Source organism: Solea senegalensis, linkage group LG5, assembly GCF_019176455.1.
Source record: "Solea senegalensis isolate Sse05_10M linkage group LG5, IFAPA_SoseM_1, whole genome shotgun sequence".
NCBI classification, from domain to species: domain Eukaryota; kingdom Metazoa; phylum Chordata; class Actinopteri; order Pleuronectiformes; family Soleidae; genus Solea; species Solea senegalensis.
Genome location: NC_058025.1, coordinates 23499706 through 23525638, shown reverse-complemented (window position 1 = coordinate 23525638; position 25933 = coordinate 23499706). Strand labels below are relative to the sequence as shown.

The 25933-nt window shown below is 41.9% G+C and overlaps 1 protein-coding gene across 12 annotated transcripts in view; it reads left to right on the top strand.

Moving 5' to 3' along the window:
• arvcfb (ARVCF delta catenin family member b) overlaps window positions 1-25933 on the top strand; it is a 154163-nt gene that overhangs the window by 101706 nt on the left and 26524 nt on the right. For 10 of the 12 annotated variants that reach the window (XM_044025414.1, XM_044025408.1, XM_044025402.1 and 7 more), the window contains 5 exons: window positions 6982-7165; window positions 12569-12686; window positions 12773-12944; window positions 14446-14463; window positions 15968-16039. In XM_044025414.1, the coding sequence (XP_043881349.1) occupies window positions 6982-7165; window positions 12569-12686; window positions 12773-12944; window positions 14446-14463; window positions 15968-16039 (564 nt within the window). The remainder of the gene's footprint in view (window positions 1-6981; window positions 7166-12568; window positions 12687-12772; window positions 12945-14445; window positions 14464-15967; window positions 16040-25933) is intronic. The other 2 variants (XM_044025403.1, XM_044025405.1) reach the window with 1 other exon arrangement.

Sequence of the window (25933 nt, the reverse complement as noted above, 5' to 3'; positions counted from 1 at the left end):
TAAACAAGCAGCTGCAGAGGAGAGTGTGCAGGGACAGTGTACATGTGTACCTGAGTGGTAATATGATATATGTTTTAGATGTTTTACTATTGAATAAATGCTCACCTGGGTGCACATTGTTTTTATCTGAAAAATACCTCAGAATGTAGTTAAATACACTGGAGTATTGATGTTAATATGAGCCCTTATTTAACTCCGCTACCTTTTTCCACTACCATGTTAAAATGTACCGTTTATACATAGACTATAAGAATGTGCAGTATACAGTGTCTTAGATCCCTTTTTTCACCAACTATATAAACACACATGAGCAAAAAGTACTCAAAAGTGTTTAAAATTGGATTGATTTTGTGAAATTTCCAAACACCTCACAGTTCAAAGGTCACTGTGGATATATTAATGAATCATAACTTTGACTCAACACATAATTTTTTTAAAGCCTGAATATGTGACCTACGAACACACACGCACACCCAGGATGTCCATATAAGGAGTTGCAAGTTGTAGATGGATGACGGTAAAATCTTTATGTATATCACACTACAATATTATGCAAATGAAGGAGTAGTTATTCTGTGATTTATCAATGTACTGTTTTGTCTCTTCTTCCCCTGCAAAAAAAAAATCTGTAGCCCATAAATGCTCTAAAGCTCATACATTATTAGTACTAGCAGCACAGTGTGCATCACCTGTCTTTATGCTCACATTACTAATTTCCTCCTTATGTGTTGACTACATGCTTGGAGGTCGCTTGTCACGTCCAAACAGGGACGCCAGTGACACAACAGTGGGGGTAATCAAGCTGTCAGCCCGGCAGCAGTCGCGGATGTCGGCTCACTGTCATCGCACCAGAGCGCACGCACACACACGCACGCGCGTGCGACGAGAGCACGTTTGTTGTTAACGAGATTCATGACTCCCGCTCACACACTCGTGGGTTTGTTTGGTCTGAATGACAAAACTGACCTTGTGAATGAGGAGAGTGGAGGAAATGATGCTCAGTGTTGTAATGTAGCAAAGTACAAATACTTAGTTACTGTACTTTTCACATACTTTACTTCGCTATTTAAATTTCTGACGACTTTTACTCGGATACATTTCCCTTAACCATCTTCGTTCCTACAAAATAAAAGTTGAGTTGGGGACGTAATGCCTGTTTGTCGTCGCTAGTTGTTTTTAGCGGCACCAGCTGTTAGCCGCTAAGCTATTAGCCGCAGATTTAGGCTCCAAGTGGACTTAAAACACACCAGCAGCTTGTTGTTGCTGTACCTATTATTCTTTTATTGTTAAGAAGCCACAATAAATGTCATATTCAAAATTGTAAATGACTTTTGATACTTAGGTACAGTCAGGTACTTTAAGACTTTTACTCAAGTAATATTCTAAAATGATTCTAGAAGTATCACTTTCAAGTACTTTATACAAGACTGATGATACTAAAGAAATGCGACTTTGTGAGATTTAAAAAATCTTTTGAAGGAAATTTATCTGGGTTTCATTATGTTGGGTAAGGTATTTGCACTAAATAATGTAGAGATTTCGTGCATGTGCATGAAATGGGCTACTTTTTCACACATTAGATTAACGTCGTCCTTGACTGCTACCAGAAGTAGCATCTTTTTTAAGTGTAATGGAGCCAAATTAAAAAGAAAATTAGCTGTTGCCAGAGTAAACACGTAGCAACTTAATGCAGGGTTCCCGTGGATCCTTAAAAGGTCTTAAAATAAATCTAAAAACAAGGCTTTAATTAGTGTTAAAATGTCTTAAATCCCTCTTTTAAAAGTCTTGAAAATGTGAACACTTTTATGATTATCTTTATGATGAAAAGTGATGAATTGGTACATTATTTATAGACAGCGGGACCACTATTTTTGGCCCAGACGTCACAATATAAACACCAGGAAGTGAATATTCTAACTTTTGCACTGGACTAAAAAGTCATGTTTTAAGTTTAAATAAACATCTGAGCAAAGTAGTCCCTAACTAATGTGTTTTGGGCAGCTTTGTTGTTTTTCTTTATTGTAAAAATTGGTCAATTTCACTCCTAGGTGGCATTTAAAAAGTCCTAGAATTGAACTTGCCTTAAGCTGCAGGAACACTGTAAGAGCTGGGGTTGTAGTATTATTTTACAGTATTTGTATGTGTGACTGCATGGCTATACATCCCAGAAACACATGTTAGTTAATGGATCCAAGACTGTGACAATATATAATATAGGCACAAAAAACAAAACCATACTGTACCAATACTAGTGTTATTTCTTCAGTCAGAGCTCCAGTTGTGCCGGTGAAGGAACATCCATATTGAAATGATGCCTTTGCTTGTTTCACTTAAATCTCAAATTGCTTGCAAATGAAGAAATCAATTTCATATTTGTTGAGAATGTTGACGTAAACACAGGAAGCACAAAATGAAACCAGCCTTCACGTAGCAGTGTAATTACTTTTTTTTTTGGGCTTTGGGGAAATTTGCTGTGAAAGTAGGTGGTGCATCAGTCAGTCAGTGTTTACCCAGTAAACTCTGGGGGTCCAGTGGATTAGGTTTGAGGTTGAGTGTGACGTCAATGATGGTCATACTAGACTTAAGTAATAATCATCTACACTGTCCAAAAATGTTCAATCACATGTGCCAATCTCATAGGGTGGACAACCATCCACTCTCCCACCTATTCTAAATATCCCATATTGCATGTTTTTGGACTGTGGGAGAAAACGGATGCACTTCTTCTTGCTTTTGAGTTTGTGTGATAATTAGGGCTGCAACTAACGATTATTTTGATAATCGATTAATCTGTCGATTCTTTTTTTAATGAATTGATTATTAATCGGATAAAAAGGAATAAATCTCTCTCTTCCCAAAAGGGAAATGCAATTAATATATATTTGACCAGATATTGCTTAAGTTTCCGTTAAAATGTCTCACACGGTCATATCTACCTGTTTTGGCCAATTTAAAAACAAACAATGGACAGAAATGCCCATTGTTTTGTCCAGTTTTGTTGATGGATAAGTGATGAATTATCTTACTACAACTGTGAATCTCCTTCACCCATGGCTCCATCATGCTTCCTCTTCAGGTTCCTCATGCAGCGATGTTGTGCTGCCATGCCTATCGATTATTAAAATAGTTGGCACCTAATTTAGTAATCAATTTTAATTGATTAATTGTTGCAGCCCTCATCCATACCACTGCATTTTCATTTAATAACAGTATTTTCAGTTAAAGCCAAGTGTTTGAGCTCTGATACGTCTAAAAACATATATCACGTGATTGTTCAGGTACACCGGGGAAAGTTGATTCTCTCCTCTGCTTAGTTTCAAAAAGTATAACTAACAAGAGACAACAATGGGGCGAAGTAGAAGATTTTTGCTCGTCGTGACTGAAGCGCAGCAGACTTCACACATTGAAACAGAGTCAGCAGCAGTTTTTTTTTAAAGCTTCTTAGCTTTCAGGACTACTAAAATACCAGGGCAGTCTGGAGGATGACAGCGGTTTCCGGAGCAGAATGTATGAAACAAAAACAGGCTCGTATGGATGTGGCCTGTGGCTGAGCGTGGAGCCACAGATCAGCTGCTGCAAAGGGACTCTATTTCAGTCACCAAGTGTAAACAAAGCGTAAATGGACGTCCAATGTTTCTGTTCAACTTTATTCATTCACTCAGTGCAAATGTGAGGAAACTGCATGTAAAGAAAACCCTTTTTTTTGTCAATGCCTGGAGTAGGAATCCAGCCTCCCCCCCCCGGAGCTATTTTTAGTGCAGACCTGTCCACTGAGACTGTTTGTGTGCACAGAGCATGATTCAACAAAGGAAATATTGACCGTCTGGAAAATGTACAGAAACCATTTCCGAGAACAGGGGCGGGAAGGTTTGACAGTTTGACTGTTCTGCTAATGGTGTGTTATCGTTAGGCAAGAGGGAATCAGCGAGTGCGGGGTTTCTGCACATGTGCACACCAGTGCATTTCTATAATGTGCACACACAATGCCATGCATGTTCCTTTAAGCACGTCTGTGTGAGTGCGTGTGTGAATAGCTGGAAAGCAAAGACGTTGGCGGTGAGTGACTCTGTCAGCAGTTACAGGCAGCGTTTGCAGCAATTGGACGCAATTAAGGGATTTTAAAATCCTTACACCGATAAAAAAAAAAAGCACCCATTACGACAATTTGCCTCAGAGTTCACAGACGTGATGTGTACATTTTTAAATTCACGAGGACACATTCTGGTGATACATAATTAAGTCAAGTGTGTGTGAATAAATATCCATAAAGACCTGTCCAGAGTGCACCCTGCCTCTCCCCCTATGTCCGCTTCCTCCCGCGACTGGAAAATAAAGGGGTAGATGAGATGAGATGAGATGAGATGAGTGAGTGATCCATAAATTAGCATAAATGTGACTTAATAAAACTCCTTTTAATTTAAGAATTCGCATGAGGATCGATCCGTCTTTGAAGTTTTCTCCTCAAAATAATCAAGTGCAAATTTGTTGCACTGCAAACGGCCAATTTAATGCGTCATTTTATCAAGACGTACAATTTAATTTTACAATTTAATAGTAAAGGGTCACTAATCATTAAACGCTGCAGGAGACAGGGATTGTTGAGTTTTATCCGCAGATTATTAAGATACTCACATTTTAGTATCACAACTCTCTCTCTCATCAGATGGGCACAAGACATTGACTGCAGCAATTAATCGATTAGTCGATTATTGCTCGGTTACTAAATGAATCTTGCTCTATTGGTGTAGTTGTGAGGCTGTAAGCTGCTGGTGCAGAAGCGATGTTTGCGCTCAGATCGCGTGATCTGCGTTATGCTGAAAGGTTATGATCAAACAATTCACCTGCTATCTCTACTTTTAACCTAGCGTTAACCTTAAAAGGTTAAGGTTTTGACAAGCTGGCCGATGGGAGGGAGTGGGACAAATAAGTCTTAATTGTTCCCGCTATTGCTAGTTTTCAGTCTTACAGACTCAAGCTTTAATATAATAGAAGAATTCCCTCCTGAGAGATGTTTGCCATATGTCGTCTGTGTTGGCAGCTTTTAATGACCTACAGTTCACAGCAATCTCCTGTGTTATTGTCTCTATTTACCCATGAGCGTTTCATAACGTTCACCACATGGTTATTATTGAAATGATGACAACGGATGTTCTTGTAACCCAAACCAATACCCTCCCAAAAACTTGAGCATATTATTGTATCGGGACAATAAAACATTGGGAGAAAGCAGAGTTAATAAAGACAGCAGCTCTGACTGCTGTCAAACATTTTTGACAATTTATTTATTTGTTTACTTATTGCCTGGCTCTGCAGCTTCCATGTGTCTGATCTTTCGACTGCTGATGCCTCAGCGTAGCATTTTATTTTTCCGTCTGGGTTTGGCAGCCTCACTGTGCTGCCACAAATGGCCTCCTCTCTGCTTTGTCTGCGTTGCCTCTCATTGTGAAACCTCAAGGTGCACATAACCAGCTCGGTTTGAATCACCGGGTTTTCTTTCTTCCCGTTTCCTTTTGCACAAGTGGAAAATGGAAAAATGTGCTGGCAAACAGAACATGTTTCTTCTTTCTTCTGCTCGGATTGTTTGTGAGAGAAGAGTGTGGTGTGTTATGTGTGATGACAGAAAAGCTGTTATAGTTAATATACATAGATTCCATACACACAGAATATACATCACACAATACTGCAGTAGTTTAGAAATGACATAAAGCATCATAAGATTAATGTGACCTCACTTTCCCTCCTGTGATATTATTCTCACAGTCATATACGGCTGATATACAGTGAGTATTGATTTAAACATTGTGGTAATCAGTTCAGCTCTCAGGGGAGAATAATAAAAGTCTTACAATGATATTCAAATACAGTTTAGTTTGTGTTTCTATGGAGCCGTGGAGGTGACATAAACAGAAATATTTTTTAAAGCACATGTGCGCCTTTTACTAAAGCGCATGCATGCTTTACTAAGTCGTACGTGCAAGATAAGAAGTCGCACACGTGCTTCACTAAGTTGCACACGTGCTTTATTAAGTCGCACGTGCAAGATAATAAGTCGCACACGTGCAAGATAATAAGTCGCACACGTGCTTCACTAAGTCGCACGGGTGCTTTACTAAGTCACACGTGCAAGATAATAAGTCGCACATGTGCCTTACTAAGTCGCACACGTGCTTTACTAAGTCGCACGGGTGCTTTACTAAGTCACACGTGCAAGATAATAAGTCGCACACATGCTTTATTAAGTCGCACGTGCAAGATAATAAGTCGCACACGTGCTTCACTAAGTCGCGTGTGTGCTTTATAAGTCACACGTGCAAGATAATAAGTTGCACTAAGTCGCACACGTGCTTTATTAATTTGCACGTGCAAGATAATAAGTCGCACACGTGCAAGATAATAAGTCACACGTGTGCTTTACTAAGTCACACGTGCAAGATAATAAGTCGCACATGTGCTTTACTAAGTCGCACACGTGCTTCATTAAGTCGCACACGTGCAAGATAATAAGTCGCACACGTGCAAGATAATAAGTCGCACGTGTGCTTTAATAAGTCACACGTGCAAGATAATAAGTCGCACGTGTGCCTTACTAAGTCGCACGTGCAAGATAATAAGTCGCACATGTGCTTTACTAAGTCGCACACGTGCTTCATTAAGTCGCACATGTAAGATAATAAGTCGCACGTGTGCTTTACTAAGATAATAAGTGACCTATTATCTCACATGTTCAACTTATTATCTTGCACGTCGCTTTATTATCTTGCGTGGCTTTAAAAAAAAATCAGTCTCTGTCACCTCCAGGGCTGTGCATGTTTCTGCTATTGAAACCTAAAGTCAGTGTCACAGTGTGTTAATATTACACCAGTGTCACGCTCTTTCTCACGCCTCATGATCCGTGCCTACTGTATTTCTTTCTTCTTATCACCGTCATCTGAATGTGTCCCCTTTTTTATCTTAATCTTCCTCCTCCTCTCCTCCCTGCAGGAACCCTGTGGAATCTCTCGTCCTATGAACCCCTGAAGATGGTGATCATCAACCACGGCCTGCAGACCGTGACCAATGAGGTCATTATCCCCCACTCAGGATGGGAGCACGAACCCAATGAGGACTCGAAGCCCCGTGACGCAGAGTGGACCACCGTCTTCAAGAACACGTCCGGCTGCCTCAGGTTTGTTTGGTTCAGCCGTTTCCAAAGCGATGAATGTTGCAGCTGAAAATGTTCTGAAGCCTTAAATCACAGCTCTGATCAACGTGCAAGACTATAAGATGAGGCATTTTTATACTTGATGATTTAATTCATAAACAGACGGAAGACAGCGCTGCATAACTGGAACACAAAACAGAGCACTTCATAAATTATCCATGAGCTGTTTAATTCAAATTTGCACAGCGTCTTTTTAAATTAATCATTAATATTTAATGTTATCGGAAGCTTAATTACAAAACTGAAAAAATAAATGTATTTGTTTTATTTTATGACCTCTCATGAGCGATGAGTGGAAGCTCTGGTTTAGTCCAAAGGTTTGTTAACTCTTAGAACACAGAGGATTTTGGCTGCTTTTTTGCATGTTTCCATGTTTAAACATGCAGTAAATACTTTTTTTTTTTTCATTTTCACCAACTCTATAAACACACCTGAGCGAAAAAGTACTCAAACTGTTTAAAATTGTTAGTGAATTTGTGAAATTTGGAATGACGTCACAGTCTAGGTTTCATTATTAGATTTCAGGTTGGCTGACGGATGCATCTCTCTTTTAATTTCTGACATTTTGCAGCCAAGCGGCGTTAATGACGAGTTGAAGCAGTCGGGGTTTCTCTCCACAATCTTCCTCGGGTCTTGTTTTTACTCTGCGTCCTGAGATAATGAACGGTTATGAGTTGAAAAGCCCCAATTTATCTGCACAGCACACACCGACATACTTCTTTCTCCCACTCTATTATTACCAAAGTGGTGTTGATTGCTTCCTCAGGAGCAGGTATTATGGCATAAGAAGCGCCCCACTGTGAAAAAACATACATTACATCCATTACAATGTCTGTGATCCGATCTAAAAGGACTGTATGTGTTCTTGTTTATGGCTGATCGTGAGGGATAAAAAACTCAATAAGAAGACATTTTATTGACTGTAATTTGTAAATTTATATATTCATTTATTCTAATATGAGCTGTGTAACTTTTAGACAATTCCACCCTGGGGCCAATGAGCAGCATTAGCTTCACACTAAGCTACAATTAAATAATCACACAAATGAATTCAGTCTCAAGCTTGTTGTGGCTGAAGAAAAGAAATTGTATTTTAGTATTGTCGTCCTCCGCAGACGTCAACTTGGATGAGGAAAACTTTTACCCCCTGTGTGAGCCGCAGTTATCAGGGAACAGGAGTAATGAGTAACTGAACTAGGGCTCGTTTACTCATAAGACTTGACAGAAACACAGTAAAGAGCAGTGTAGGGCTTTTATTTTCTTGGAAAGAAGTGACTTTTTACGTCGACTTTATGTCAATCCCAACTTCTCAGTATCTCAGATCCACTGATGATCCAGTAACACATTGATGATCACGTGTAGTTGTGAATCGAGAAAATCGCGATTATCATGAAGCCTTAAACTGAACTATTACAAACCACAGAAAATATGCATCAAATCCAAACTTTGAACATGCACAAAAAACCAAGTCCATGTCCCTAGAAAATTAGAGCACTTTGCAACAGCTGTGATTTAACCTTTATTACTATTAATGGATATAATGTACTTCACTGTGTGACCCTTCAGAGAGCTTTAAGCTCTACACCACAAATAGATGCATTGCATCCACTCCTCTATGCATAATACACATTCATTTCTGTGTGAGCAGTCAAAATACAAAAGAAAAACCCAACCCTGACATGTTCTGCTCTGTTAAAAGAAAAGATTTTATCAGAAATTGAAGCAAAAATAGCGAGTATTACCTACGTTTAGCTTCTTAATTCTGAGGACGTGCTTCTTTTTGTTGTACATGAGAAAAAAAACGAGAACTCAGAGGAGATATTTCATCAATTGATGAATTCAAGAACATCGGTCGGTTAACCATTACTATAAACACTTCTTAGTGTAAGCTTTACACTGTATTCAGTCAATTTGAAAGTAATTTAGGTGTCAGGTAAAAAAAATCAAGTGAATCAGAAAACATCCTCATTTAAAAAAAAGAAAGTAAAAAGACAAGCTGTCTCCAGCCCAGGATGACAACTTGAGTGCAACAATGTTGAATTCCTGTTATTAACTTCCAAGTAGTTTTTCCTTCTCTGCTTATCTCCTCTCGTCTACTTCCCTCACTCAATCTGTCATTTTGCTTTCAGCTCCGAATGACTCGGGTGTTGCAGTAGGTGTAAGTCAGGGAGTGTGAATGTGGGTAATCATCTCGTTGTCTCCTCCCGGGGTCTGTGCAAAGCCCCCCCCCCTCCCGACTGTAATCCAGGGAAGAACATCTCCTGCAGTGGATGATGGTTGAAACCCAAATCAATGCAACATTCAAATGGAGCTCAGACAGAAAGTTTCACGCGTCCCTTCGTTGCATTAGATCAGTTCCAGCTCGGCTTCTGTGACCGTAAAAAGAGAAAAGTGTGGAAGGGAACGTGCTTGTCGCCTCGGAACATTTCCTGCTGAGTTGAAAAGCGTCGTTAATGAATATGCTCTGATGTACTGTAGCGCTGGAAAGTCAAACATCAACATTCTTTGTGACTTTTTCTCATCTATTCACTATCCACCCTCACCTCTGCTGCCGCACACTTTATCCCACTGCTGTCACACCTCACAGAGTCTCCATGTCGTTCTCATTCCCTTGACCCCCTGATGCAGGCACTGCTGCTTATGAGAGTCCATCGCCATGGCAACTGTAACCAAGCCCCGCTGTTGCCTAGACGCAGGGTCTGCGAGCTGGGGAGAACGCGCTGATGCCAGGGAGAATCTGTTTACTTGCGCCAACAGAGACACAGCGTACACCTCAATCAAGTGCAGGGTAGTTTTATTAGAATGGTCGATAGATGCTGCCTTATTTGCAGTGTTTACCCTGGGGGGGGGGCAGGTTTGCACACGTGTTTCCGTAATACGATAGCAATACAAGAAAAACCAAATTCTGTCATTTGTTATTTAAATAACCTTTCCTTAACAGACAATGGAACCCATTAAGCTCTTTATTTGTTAAGCGCACTGTAATTCAGGTGCACCTAATGCTTCAGAATCACATATTAAGATGTCCACATAAATAAACTCATGTCCAAAGACCAAACATAGTGCATAGATGTGACATTTGATTACTGTGTAATCCTCACAGCCGAGGATATATGGTCTTTTCAGTGTCGCCGTTGACCTTGCTCGGTGACAGCAGAGGTCAGCCGCGTCTCCCATCCGTCTCCATCAGTCTCCGTCACTCAGTCCCGCTCCAGTCTATTCCCCCCAGCTGCTCTATTGTCCTGTGATGGCCACGCGACTCTGCGTGACCTTCACACCCACACTCAATCTGATAAAGCAGGCGCACGTCGTCCAGATCCCGGCGACGGCCCCCGTCAGCGTCCGTGCAGATACAGACAGTCCTCTGAATGCGCGCCCACTCAGTCTCTCTGCCTTTAATGATGAAATGCTAGGCCAGAAATAATGAGACAGTACTAGTAAAAATGTGTTTTTGTTCTGTCACAGTCAAAATCGTCTTAAAACATTTAGGTTTCACAAAGTATTTCCTGGATAATAATGAAATCTTGTTGTTTAAGCTTATAAAAAGTAAGAAGATTTCAAGGAGATGCTTCTGCACTTGTTTGCCACGGAAAAGAGATTGCCCTTGTTTCTCTTAGAGCTGCTGTTTCATTATATTTTGGTATCGTGTTGTTGTTTTTCCCACATCAAAATAGCGTTTTGACGCTGTGCAGAACATGTCTGGAAAGTCTCAGTATTTAATACTTGAACCTCACTCAAGTGGGGCCACACGGTGGTGTAGTGGTTAGCACTCTCGCCTTGCAGCGAGAAGACGCGGTGCTTGAAATTCTAACAACCAGCCACCAGTTTAAGTTGTTTTGGTCTGTGATTTAATGGGTCAACCAGAAAATACCCAATGTGGACAAGCTGAAGGGGGCAGATCACCACACTTCATTCAGTGCATCAATTCCCAGAATCACAGTACTGACGAAACATAATCAATTCTGCACCACGTCCTGCTTTGAATCATCCCATTTCCCTAATTTGCACATTCATTTTGGCTTATCTTCACGACCTCATTACCTAATACCTCAGAGTGCACACTGCTTATTACGTATTACGACAACAACATTACCAAGAAGAATGAGTATCACATTGTCAGATAACCAGTGCATGGACAACAGAGTCTTCCAGGAGGTCTGCTCGTCCATAAACCCACCGCTAAGACAACTGCTCCCTGAAAAAGACACAGCTGACAGTAAAACTCTTTTTGTGTGTGTCTGCCCCTGAACTCTCTCCTGTCAAATAAACCCAAGGCGGGCGCTCCTCTGGACCGGTTTAGAGGGGAAGGTGCTTTTGGTTTATGAGTGGGTCCAGATGTCCGGTGCCGTCTGCCCGCTCTTTGTCAGAGATGAGTTTTAATTAGCGTGAGTTGTGGGTCACCGCTCGCACCCTGGGCAAGAAGATGACTGGTTGTCTCAGTCCACGCAGCCATATAAAGCACTGCTTCCTCTCCACAAGGCTGCCACTCTTCTACAGGGCTAACTGGGGGTCGGCTAATGGGATTATGTGGGTTGGAAGCCTCATAAATGAAGTCCCTGGTGAGGAGCAGGGAGGCACAGCTATCCCTTAACCCTCTTTAAAGCCCTGCCTTTCACAGTCTGTCGTACAGCCGCACTGAGACTGCAGCAGCTCTGCAGCTCTGGGTGCTAGCTGATGTAACACGGATGGCATTTCCCTCCATAGCAACAAAAAAAAATGACATTTAGACACATTGTTTTTCTCAAGATCAAGCCGTGGGTCACATGCTGAACCGGGAAAATCACGCGATTGACAGGTGTCCACTCATTTGTGCCGTGCGTGATGTTATCAAGTGAGGAATCGGCTCACTTTCCCATAGACTTCCATTCAAACCGTTATTTTCCATCCAGGGTTTTCGCCCTCTGGTGGTTATTCAACAACTTTCTGGTTCTCTGGTCTCATTCTGCAAATTGGAAAAATACATCTAATGTTTTGTGGCGACCGTTGCTCAGTGGTACAACGAGTCGTCGTTCAATTCGAAGGTCGTGGGTTCAATTCCCAGCTCTGCTAATCTTCATGCAACTCAACCCTGCGTTGCTCCTGCCGGCTGAATGGCAAAAACTTTGAGTGGTCATAAATTAAAAACAATATTAAGTGCTTACAAATCATTCTTTAATAATGTGAAATGTGTCACAATAATCATTATTATATTGGCTGATTTGCTTTTGAATTGCTGTATCAGTGAGAGTCATAGTCACATGAGCAGCAACTGTAGAAAGACCAATTTTCTTGTGTTTCATTTAATTAATAATACTGGTTTTTGCCATCTGTAAATGAACATAAGCGGTCGATGCCCCCCATGCTCACTCGTATCGTCTTTTCCTGTAGAAACGTGAGCTCGGACGGAGCAGAGGCCCGGCGCAGACTGAGGGAGTGCGAGGGATTGGTGGACGCCCTGCTGCACGCTCTCCAGTCAGCTGTGGGGAAGAAGGACATGGACAATAAGGTCTGACTTAAAACAGAGAGAATTCAATACAAATGTCATCCACAGATGACGTTTACGCCCTGATGCCGTCTTCTCTTTTGTTCCAGTCGGTGGAGAACTGTGTTTGCATCATGAGGAATCTGTCGTACCACGTCCACAAGGAGGTGCCCGGAGCGGAAATGTTCCAGGACCCTTCAGCACCACAGGCCCCTGGCTCAGCAGGGCCACAGAGGAAGAAGAAGGACGACGCCGGCTGCTTCGGAGGGAAGAAGGCCAAAGGTGAGAACGAGGAAAACCAGATCACCACCAATCAGAGACATGCCATAAGAGGGTTAAACCACATAGATGAAAACCAATAGTTGACTGAATTTTTAAAGGTCTCACTTGTTCAGTTTCTACATAATTACACTGATTGCATTGAGTCATCAACTGCACAATGTTACTTCGGGTAACATATGACTACGAAAAGCCATAGAAACATTAGAACGAGAGGATAATTCACAATAATAATACACTTAATTAAGATTTCACTCTGGTGCGAGCTCCCACTGTGTCAGGAAACGTAAAGATGTGCGTGCAGACATCACAGAGAGGAAAAGAAGGCGCTTTATTCTGCGACTGTAACCTCTCGCCTTCAGTATGTCCATTCACTGACATCATCGACGTCTGCTGCGTCGGGAGGTTTTTGTCGTCGCCGACAGATGTTCTGTGTACGTGCGTCTGAATCGGCGTCCTCCTCGTCTGTTAGGCTAAACGACGGCCGTTATCTCGCGGCTGTAAAACAATAATGGCCGCCATTAATCGGTCCGCCAATGAGGTGTGACTACCAGCCACTGACCTCTGACCTGTAGCGTCTCACCGGAGGATCCTTCAGATTCACGGGGCCAGGGACGACGCGGACGCTTAAACGTATGCGGATTTATTAAAGAAGCCCATTAACCGCTCGGATACTTCCACGCACGCAGCAAAACACGAGATGTGCTGCTGCTGCTGCTGCTGCTGCTGCTGCTGCTGCGGCGGCGGCTGCTGCTGCTGCTGCTGCACCCTGAAGCTGTTGTTTGAGGAAAGAGGCTCAGGTAGAGAAACATTAAATGCAGCCATAAAAGAGCGCGCGTGGAGGCAGGCTGTTTAACAACACTGTCGGCAACGGGCTCGGGTAATTTGTCACCCTAAGTAGGCCATGTTTGTCCTGCTCTTTAGTTTAATGTCACTTTCCCTATAAAGCATAACATTATGATCAACACGCGCTCGGCAGCCCATGCTTTGTTTCGGCTAATAAACTGTTTGACTCGTGGCTGTTTACGCTCGCCGTCAGCAGGTTTAACGAAGCACGAATGCAAATGCTGGCCGTTTTTGTGGTTTCTGTGTATATACTGTATGTTTCACTGTTAAGTCAAACCTGTGCTGCCCTAATATCTGACAGTGGAAAGTCATTTTTGTCTTTTCTAGACTTTCTCTTACAGCTTTCTTTTTATTCGTCTGTTTCGTCATCTTTTCTGATTCTTTTTTTCATTCTCTATAAAAAAAACATCCCAACTAATGTCAGCTCTTTGCACTTTTCATAAGAAAATACCTACTTTTTCTTTTCTGCTCTGCTCGTATCTACACTTATCGTTTTCACCCTCTTGATGATCCTCTTTTGTAGAAAACGGTTCATGTGTATTGCACAGCTTCTTTACGCGCACATTTTTTTCACCATGCCTTTTCTCTCTTTCCCCCGCTTTGTGTTTTTTTGTTTGTTTTTTTTTGGCATTGCTGCTGCTTCCTTGGCTAACTATAGAGGAATGGTTTAATCAAGGTGAGTGTACCCCCTTCAACCCTTCTCCCTTCAGCTCTCCTCATGCTCCTCCTCCTCCTCCTCCTTGTAGAATAGGTAGAAGTAGGTTTGGGTGTCCTTCAAAAAAAAACGGAGAAACTTGCAAGGACTTTAGAGAATCTGGGGATTTCACTCATTTTACATGCATTCATTCCCTCGCCATCCCCAATCACTGCACCATAGCATCCCATGTATTAGTTCTTCCAAGGTCTTTTAAAATACAGTAGATTAGCAGTAAAGTGAGTGGTTGGTGAAACAGGTAAGTCTGTTCCATTTTGCCAGGGTGTAAGTAGAGCTTGACCAATTATCTATAATCTGAAACACATATTCTGTCTGAATGTGTGTGTGTGTGTGTGTGTGACTGAGCTGAGACTTTAAGACTCAAGATAAAAACAAACTGATTTGGAAAAGGTGCCACTGACTTTCTCCAACCTCTGAGATGGAGTTTAGTGTTAATGTCAAGCTCTGCTGTAGGCCCTGCTACTGTGTGAGTGTGTGAGTGTGGACTTATTCACATTCTTGGCAAAAGCTGATTGAAATAATTGAAGTCAGAGGTTGAAGTCGGTTAACTTATGGCCCTTTTCCGCCTCGGCACGACATGGCACGACACGGCAGGTTCAGGTGGCCTCTCCCCCACAAAAAAAAAGCACCTATACTCAACGTGGGCGGAGTCACCGCTGCACAGTTGCATGAAACTGCCGTGGCATCATTTTACACGCAACTCACACACACACAAACGAGTAATTAGTGGCTTGTAAATCAGTTGTTTTCAGTGTAACTGAATCATTAGAATGAATTGCGAGGGCTATTTAAATCATATTTTTCATAATGTTTTTTAAAGGTAAACCCCACCAGCTTCTGTTTTGCATCTGCACTCAACACTGATCTTTTATATATCACTTCATCATAGGAGGACAACACAAACTGACTGTTATCGTTCTCCACGTACTTAAAAGAACGTAACGTGTTAGAGCATATTTTTCACATTAGAACGTCTTACCTCCACTTCAGACTCACTCAGTCACTGACCACATGCTCATGTGAGATGACCTTTAGCTTTTTACACTCAGCTACTGTGCTATTCCTGTGTGTGTGTGTGTGTGTGTTCCTGGAGCATATACGTTATTATGTGAACACACGAGTGTTAAAAATCCACAGCAGGTGACAGTGTTTTACGTCTGTGTTTGTACGTACCATTCTCGCTGTCTGTGCTTTATTCTCAGTGGGTGTGGAAGGGATTATGATCTTGGATTAGACAGATTTTGTCACTTTGTACAATCCCAATTGAGGTCTGTTGCACCCTAAGTAGCTAGAACCTATTTGTAATTTGCTTTATAAGCATTTTGAGTCACAAAATAAGCTATGATCCAAAAACACGAGCCTTCCAAACCCATATTGGTGTCATCCTGGTATCTGCAGTATGTTATAGTCATGTGTATCTTAATATGACACTGACATGGTCTTCCCTCCTCTCTCTCTTACTCAGGCAGAAAAAATTGTGAGAATGACAAAAACTACGACACACTGGATCTGCCCAAGCGCACAGAGCCGTCGAAAGGTAGGCGCTCATCTGTTTACACGCTCAGCACTGGTTTGTTTATTCCAGTGTAACCTCCGTGATCCAGATGTTGTGTAGAAGACCACACAGAGCAGCCGCAGACATGAATGTGACTTTTGTGGACTAAATATTCTGGCATTTGAAGGATTTTAACGGTTGATCAGTTGCTTCGTGAAGGAAATAATTTGACAAATAAAAGAACACTTTGTGAACTATTTCTCGATTTAACATTTAAACATTAAGCAGACACTTTTTATCCAAAGCATAAGCGACATAGAGGGAGTCTTGGAAAGAACTCCAGAGTGGACAGACAGAGGGTGAGTGGGCAGAGGTGGATCCAAGTGCACAAGGAGATGGTGGTGCAGAGTAAGTGTTTGGACAGAAGATGCTCTTGGAAGAGCTGGGACAGACTGTTCTGGTAGCGCTCGGTAGGTCATTCCACCAAAGAGTCTGGATTGTGTTGTGCGGAGTCTTGTAGTCGAGGGGTAACATAAGCCTATAAGACAGTGGGAGCAGACCCATGAAGCACTAGCCATTATTTTCTTGATGAAAGTTAAGTGTGCAATCGATTCTCAGTCTTGTGTTTATATGGTAAATAGAAATCTAACCCCAGCAGCTGATTTCACCTAATCAAAAAACCAAGCAAAGCCACCTGCTGCTGCCACTGGCTTCATTATATGCACGGCCATTAGACGTGGGAATCAATTCTTTAATTCTGAGAGTGTCAAACAATTATTTGAATCCATTACGGAAACACTTGTTCTGGCCTCATAAGAGTGACCTTTCTAAGTGATTTTTGTGTGTCGTCGAAAATAAATGTGTTTGTAAAAAGAAAACACATCTCACTTCACAGCATGAGGTTTATTATAATAAGCCGCCGAAGCTATTCGCTCCATCTAAATATCCCATTATGGTCAATATTAGCAATCGGTAGCAATAGCTGTGTTCACTCATACTGTCTTTGTGCTGGTTGTTGACAGTTGTAGGAGTCAGCAAAGCAAATGAGTATATAACTGTATGTGTGTGTGTGTGTGTAGCTGTCAAGTGGTGTCTTTGGAATACACTTTTATTATTTACTCATCAGCACCTTCATCACTGATAATTAGCGACACGAACACGGTAAAGTGAGTGATGCGCTCCGAGGTCGATAATTCGTGTTTTCTACTCGCTGGCATGCAGAGCTGTGGCGGTTACAAGTGTGCCGCCATTATGTTACACAATGTTGAAACTACACCCGTCTTGAGTTTTGAATCCAGAGCGAGCAATTAGTGTTATAGACCTAAATGTCACAGTTGAAATGTGTGTGTGTGTTTGTGTGTGTGTGTGTGTGCTCGCACGCGGACAAATCGTATTCGACGTTTATGAGGAGAAGATATCGCGTGGATAACAAGCTCAATCACCAGACTATGGACTGTTAAAGCACATTTATTTCTTTTTCCTCTGTGGGAAACACATCATCAGCTCAGGCGTGTCCTCCACCTTCCACGACGTCTCCCGGTCGTCTGTGCAGAGATTTGCAGAGAGAGAGAGAGAGACAGCGTGTGTGTGTGTGTGTGGAACCCTCATTCAGCGATGATGGCGAAGAAAGATACTGGGGATTACATGTGTATCCTGGGCCTGATCTGATGTTGGGCAGTGAACCCTGGACCTTGCAGTGGGCAGTGATTTATCTTGTTGTTTGTATGTATGTGTGTGTGTGTGTGTGTTTGTGTATTTAGGACCCTGTCAGGGCCAGTAGTCCTCATGGAGACCAAAACTTCATTTCTGAGGAAGTGGAAGTTTAGGGCTAAGATTTGAATTTGAACTGTACGTAGACGAATAGCTGCACAAATACCTGACAGTGTGCTTGTGTCTTGTTTTTAGCCGTGTGGGGCCAGAGGAACAGGTTGTAAACACAATTTTGAACTATTGATTTATCACTATAAAAAAAAGTTGTTTAGCAAGCAGCATCCAGCAGACACAGGGCTTAGATTTTCGGGCCAGGGCTGGTTTCAAAACATCGATTTTCCGATTCATTCTGATGTCTATTTGAAAGCCCCGTTATCGATTCATATAATCCATGGTTTAGTTGTTTAATGTCTGCCATTTCCTGTGTCCTTTGCACAATAATGTTTGCTTTTAAGGTCCAGATTCGTAAACTGAAGGTTTATACTGTAACGATGATGTGTGAATACAGCAGCGCACAACAACTCTGCATATGGCTGTATATTTTAACACATGCTACTGTAAAGGTTTCATTCCTTCTTCTTCTGTGCTTACTGTTGACTGTTTTTTTGACTCCGTAAACCTGATTAATTATGCGTCCAGTTCGTCCAATAATAATTAATGGAGTGACATTGTCGGTGGAGTTGCACCAGGAGGGTGACCTGTTGCAGTTCATACATCATTAGAGTAGTGCAGGGTTACTGGCAGTGCATTATTCATTGGCAGTGAAAAGAGCAAAGAGTGGCTGAATGAAAACTAGCAAAGAGGTTTAAAAAGTAGCATTTTGATGGCAGAATTTGTCATGAACATTTGCCAGACTGGAGAAAGGTCAGGTGAGGGAAGGAAGGAAGGAAGGAGGGAGAGACAGAGGTTGTGATGTGCCACGACTGAATGTGTGCTCCTCATTTTTCTGAAAGCAGACGTAAAAAAAACAAACAAAAAACAAACACCTGTTTAATTAACTGGAGATAAGGAGGTTTTTTTGTTTTCACTGCGGTTTCATTAAACCTGAGGAGGAAGAGGAGTTGTTGGCAAGAGTGGCGAACCTCACTGGTACCTCACATCCCTGCAAAAGATGCATACGACGACTTGAGTACCAGCACGCCTCGCCACGGCATGGCACAGCTCGACTCTACACGGTTTGGTGTGGTTTTCTATTACTATAGTACCTCCTCAACATGGACGGAGTCATCATGAAACAGCAAGAAACTGCCGTGACTCCCGTACATATATATATATATAATAACATCTGGAAATAATCCACTATTTCTATCACCAGAGCTTATTTCCATACGATGAATCAATGTGTCAAACTGCGTGTCATTCGCGATGAGCTCCCAATTGATCACAACCTCATCAGCGAGCACCAATTACTTATATCTGACAATAATGGCACTATGAAGAAGCAATAAAGACGACGTCAAGCCTCGGTGCTTTCCATGAGCTCGCCCCCGTCATTCACACTCGTCTGCCTCACTTACTTAATTCTCTTTCCTCTTGCTCTCTGCTTCTCGAGTGCTCTCTCCGTCCCCGGGAGATTTATGGTGCGGCCCTTTCTTCTGACAAACACACGTCGAGATATCGAGAGAAAACGGCAGCGTTTTTGTGCAGCGGGGTTAGTGTTGACAACAACAATAGTGCAAGCTGTTATGTCGTGCGTTGTATAACCCTCATTGATATCATGGAGATCCGTTCCTTGTGTAATGAGTGTTGTGCTATAGGAGTTCTCTGCCTCTGATGCATCGGAGCTTTTTGAAAACTCACAGCCTCGACTGTGCAATAAGGAAAAGAGAGATGGGCTTTCATTGTTTTTCCTCTGCTGTTGCTGCTGCTGTACAGAGAGGCGAGATATTTCACTTAATGGCTCTGTGGCACGTATCTGATTCTTTTAATCCCCACAGTCATAAGCCATGCCAAGAGAAGCCATTGTTTATCATTTTTCTCGGAGGCACGATAAACGTCCTGCCACAGTGAGCAAATATGTTCAAGCACATCCATTTTTCAAGATAAAGAGTTTTTTGCATCATTAACTTCCAAGGCTGCTCCACTGTAGCACAATTCCAGTGGGGGGTAAAGTTTTGGCCTGTTCTCCGTCTACTTCACAGCCAAAGTTAAAGCAGAATATCAAATCGTTTGTTCCATATTTCAAACCGACCGGCGGCCTCATGCAGGTGCTCTCTGTTTTCTGTTGCCAAGGAATCTTAACGGCCAGGTAGTGAGGGCCGAGTCCTGGCCCTCCTCCTCATCCTGACTTCCTGCTGTCGAATTCCACATCGGCCTCCACACTCACACACTCACACATGGAATGTCACACATGAAGGACGTGCGCAAGGACGAGGTGAAGTCTGAATAAGTGATGATCAAAAGAAACAACACCATTGAGATTTTCTGTGAATGAAATGTTCACAGTGTTATCTGTTATATTGCCAAAAGCATGTTTAATTTTGAACTAGACTAATAATTATATATAAAAATATTGAATTTAGTCTTAAGTCTTAGAACACACAGCATTTCGGCTGCTTTTTTCCATGACTATGTTTAAATCTACAATTTATACAGAAGAATCTGCAGTACAGAGTGTCTTTTATCCTTTTTTCAGCACAACCTACACAACATTTTTTATTCATTTGCACCAACCGTATGAACATGACTGAGTACTCGAAATGTTTAAAATCGTTTGTGAATTTGTGAAATTTGGAGTCACAGTTCAAAGTTCACTTGGCTGTCTAATTGTTCGACTTCTGCACAATTATTGATTAAGAAAATGGAAAAACCTGAATATGTGACCTATAAACACACAGCCCAAGGACGTCCATATGCTGTGTATAATTTTCACGGCAAATTTAAGCACTAATTTTAAAAAGAGTGTTGTGAAGTGCGATTACTCAGCACAGCATTGAAGAGCCTGGTCAACAAAGAGAATAGTATAAACATATACTTTTACGATAAAATGTACAATTTAACACCACTCTTAGTAGTTCTAGCAGTGAAACATGGCAAGAGTAGAAATTCTTGCAACCACAGCTGCAGGTTTTTTGTACCGTTATTAAAGAAAACATAATTATTGCAACAATTTATTTCAGAATAAAGTTGTATTTTACAGTTTAGCTGTTTGTACAGGAACATTATACATTTTTCCTAATTAATTTGAGGGAAAACTTTTTTTACTGTAAATTAAAAAAGAAAACTATGTATAAGGAACCCCAGGTGATATTTTACAATCACTCTGTATTCTCGCATATATTTCCATAGAGTCAGAATTATAGAGTCAGGTCACCGCCAGCATCACTTCATGAACATGAAGTTGTATTGGTGCATTTTTTTTTTTTGCAGTGAGAGATATAAAAAAGAAAGAAAGAGAAAAGACGATTCAGTCTGAGCCTCAGGAGACACATCAGACAGGGACATAATACATGAGGACAGTAATGGTCTTCTACACATTCCCGTACAAAGCAACAAGACTAAAAAAATGTCACAATAGCACATAGACACGTGTTTACACCACATCCACGTGTGCCGTCTCACTCCAGCAGGGTCCACTCCACACACATGGATGGATCCAGACTGTCTGGCACCTTCTATTGCTCTCAAACTCTTTGTAGCCTCATCCTCACGGATGCCCGTGTTTTATAAGGTTTAAAGAGTAGTGACTGAATGGTTTCATACGTCTGTTGTCTAAAATGGGAAGAGAGCTAAATGGGAAAATAAAGCCGTATCTTCTTCTTAATCACATAAAAGCTATAAAACCTAGAATTAAACTTCAAAAATAATAATTCTTCACCGCACCACCAAAAGCTATTCTATTATCATGTCTCTGCTCTAAACAATTCCCCCCGAGAGGCAGCATGAGATAAGTGTTGTCTACGAGTGGAAACGTTGTATTCCCTCACTTGTGCTTCACACTGTATGCGTCTTGGACAGAGTGGATGTTATCTGATATTAAATAAGCCAATTAGAAACGCAGCCAAAAGCCTTTTGAGGCTGAGACACCGTCCAACTGTTGCTGTGTTCTTAGGGTCTCGTCACAGTGGTAATAACAACACTAAACCACACAGTTATTGCTCACGCAGTGGTGCAGCGACTGGTTAGCTGCTAGTAACCTAGTTAGTCTGTTTCAGTTATTTTGTTGTTGTTGTTTTTTTTGGCACCTGACGTTGTTGGCAGCTTCAGGTGCGAGCGCCCCTCTGGGCCAGCTGAGATCTGCAGCAGGTGGCGGGATAAGTGGGCGAGATAAGTTGGAGACAATTAAATGGGATAATTGGAGACGCGCGAGGATACGTGTGAGGAGAAAAGTGTATGAACTGGCAATTAGTGAAAGTTAATCAAATGTTCTTTGGAAGTAACTGGACCTAACTGTTCTCAGCACTGGCACATTTCCTGTTCGGGAACCTCAAACTCAAGAGGGCGTTTTCTTTTTTGGAGACCATATATTGGTATGTTTTTCTCCCTTCTTCCTCTTCGGAATATACTGTATCATATATATATATTTAAATTAGGGATGCACCGATATGACTATTTCCGCCGATACCGATATCCGATATTAATATTGCTGCTATGGCCGATAACTCGATATATGTTTTTAAAAAAAAGTTTCTGAGATGATAAACGTTTGTACAGAATGAAAATCACGCAAGCTGAATTTTTGAATGTCTTCCTTTATTTTCAAAACATGTTTTACCTCCAAATAACAAGGTCACATAAGACACAAGTAACCAACTACAAGTAAAGGTTTTTAGAAACCTTTACCACTTGTAGCAAGTGTGTAACTAAATTACAGTACAGTTTAACTCCCTCAACTCACTAAACTCCTGTGAGAAAGTTTGGATCATAAATTACAAACATGAACATAAATAAAAATAATACCCTGCCAAAGTTACTGTAACCGAGATAAGGGCGTCTATACTGGGTACGTAAATAAAGTCAACAACCCTTCCTCCCGGCAACAACAACCGTGCCACTTCCCTTAACAATAAAACTACACAACAGATATGAGAAACAATACCTGACAAGCTCTACTAAGAGCTGCCATAATAAAAAAACATGTTAAAATACTTTATCAAACTTGCCAGTATTCATGGCAACCAGATATTTGCAAAACATCGGAAAAGTAGCGCCGACTTGGCAGGTTGCTGCGGGGTTCAATATGCGCTATCAACCGTCGGAACCCTCGGCTGGTCGTCAAGAGCAATCATTTCCATTACCTTGATCGTTATAGCCCTGGCCACTGTCTTCCTTTGGTCGAGTCCCAGCTGCGCTGCTTTCTTTTTGTCTGCTGCCTAATGTTACTAGCGTTAGCTTCCTGCCGTTGTTTGTGTACTTCAGGGTGGCGGTTTTTCAAATGACATAATCAAATTTGTGGTATTGAATGACTTGACGCGGAACCCCCCTCGCATTACCTCGACTTTGCAAGTGTTGCATAATGCTTTTCGCGTATCTTCTATTGACACCCTGAATAAACGCCCACACCGCTGACATTCTCTCTCCTCAACACACACACACACACACACACACTTGTGTTGCGCTTGCGTCACTGGCACTGTCATATGCCCAAACAGGCATATGACAGAGTAAATCGGCGCAGTTTTACTCATTGGACCGATGCCGATATGTTAAAAAATGACGATACCAATATTAATGCCCATATATCGTGCATCCCTAATTTATATACATACATAAACATACATAAAGAAAGTGCTTTACATATATATATATATATATGTAAAGCACTTTCTCATTCCTAATTTGTCATCTTCCAAATCAATTTTTGAATCCTTTTAAATCCCACATTTTGGTGCCATGCTGGATCTGTGCCTCACAACCTGGATACAGCACTAATATTATTATAGAAGTAAAACGATACTGAAGTGTGGTGCTGTGCTGACTGTCCAGGGAAAATAGAAAAGTGTAGCATTGATATTGTTTTCGATATTTCTATGTTGATTCAGTGTCATGTGAATACAAATGGATCTACTTAACAGCAAGAGTAAATTTGACTTCAACCTGAAATTGGCAAGTATTTCCCAGTGCAATGTAGCCGTATGATGTCATGTCTAATAGTAGTCCAAAAACTCAGTCCAGATGTGAACTCTTCCACTCACTCCCTCCCTCAATCACCTGAGATTAGAACTGAATCCTGATCTGCCTCACCACCAGCCTCTGTTTCCTCCTTAGTTGCCTCTTCTTTTGTTGGAAATAGAAAAATAGAACTTAGCACTGCACACAAAGAATAAACAAGTAATTATGGGAAAAGCAGTGGTGAAATTTTGGCTACCCCCCTCTGAACTCCTCTCCTCTGGAATGATTTTACACAGATAGTGATGAAAAGCTGTGATATCAGTGAGAGAAATGAACGCAGAACACCTCCCGGTGTTTTGTAGGAAATGCAAAGAGGTTTCCATAATTATTGTATTCCCAGGACGTCTGTTCTTCTGTGTTTCCAACTCCAACAGCGATCCACATTTTCTCTTAAACTTTGCTTACTCCACCAAAGAACTCACTGCCTTTGGTCGTTCCTTGTCCTATGATGCTATGAAGTGATAATTATGCTTCAAGAATGATTCCAGGAAAGTCTGTGGAGGTGCAGTGAGGTTTACTCACCGGCTGAAACCTTTGTTTGGCCCCTTTTGAGGCAAAAGATCACTGCTTCCTTGTTTCCTCAAGAGACGTTTTAATCTAATTAAATGCAGATTAATGTTAGTCTGACCTGCACTGGTGAACACACAAGACAACCCGGGAGAATTTGCCGCTGTCCTGTTACTGCTAAACAGTACTTGAAATATTGGTCGTAAACAGTCTAGACTGTTGTAAACAGGAGCGCCTAAATGCACCCGGAGGACTGCTGTCCTTGCATGGAATCGAAGGAGAGGGTCAGATGGGGCAGAGAGGAGTCAAGCGTTGGCCGTCGTCCAATGAAAACGGTCGCTCCCTCCTTTAAGGTTTTACTCTGAGCATAAAATCCAGCCGAGCTGCACCGCATGTGATGCTCTCTGTAACACTTTAGGTTTGAAACGGACGCAAACAAAACAAGTGGAAAGGAGTGGAAAAATCCAAGGTCTCGGTGCCGTGTCGAATCTCAGGGGTCTGTGAGGAGGAAGACATCAGTTTATGTCAGAGAGCGGGAGGCGTGAGCGGAGAGACGCTGACATGAAGCGCTCTTCGATGGCGAGAGTTTCAGCCAGTCTTTTTGATTGGTCTATATGAGAAGTGTTTTGGAGTTTAATGTGCGTTTCATTCGACCCTGGGTTCATTTAAGCCAGCGGGGGCAGCTCATCTCGTCCTCATTGCCTTTCATTTGACTATCATAAGCACACACACACACACACACGTTTAAATCCCCATTCAAACAGCTGTCCGTGCACAGTCTAGCCTCAGTCTTACATGCTCATTCACACACTGAAATACTCACACATGCACAAACTTGTTTTTATGTCGTAGTGAGGACACACCATAGGCACATGTGGTCAAAATGTCCTCAGAAAGATAGGTTTGTACGTCTTTTAGACCTCACAGTGAGACCACACACAGAGGACATTACGTTTGAGACTTCCCCTGACCTTAACCATATGTGTCTTCACCTTAAAATCATGTCTTCATCATTTACCTTATAGGGTCTTGCTTTTTGTCCCCATACTGGGAAAGTGTGAACTAATGTAGGTCCTCACAACATGAGTAATCCCTGAAGCACATACAGGACAATGCACTGTGCCCTTGACCATGAGGGTGGTATTATGTGGCTATTAGAGGTGGTGTTGTTTGTCAGGGTGATGCAGCGACAGAGAGAGAGAATATTACCTTGGAAAATTGACCACCGCTACGTGTGGAGATGAATGTGTGCGTGTTTGTCATATGAGGAGGAAAGCATAGAGTGCCGTCCTCCAGGGTGAGAGTTAATCCAGAGTATCCATCACACTTCAGCGTGCCATTCCGCAGAGGGGAGGGCGGGTGAGGCTGGAGGGAAATGCTAAATGAGAAATGGCTGCTGACACCGGCAGAGACACGGGAAATCCCTCCACTGTCGAACGCCATCACAGTCGACATCCTGCATTCCTGATGAAGAGCCGAGACACGGGGTGCACTTGTTGTAGGGCGACCGGTGTCCCGCCGTCCTCTAATCCATTAGTCTGAAATAAAGTTGAAATAAAGGCAACAAGAAAACCAGGAGCCATATTCATTTACTCATATTTCATTTTA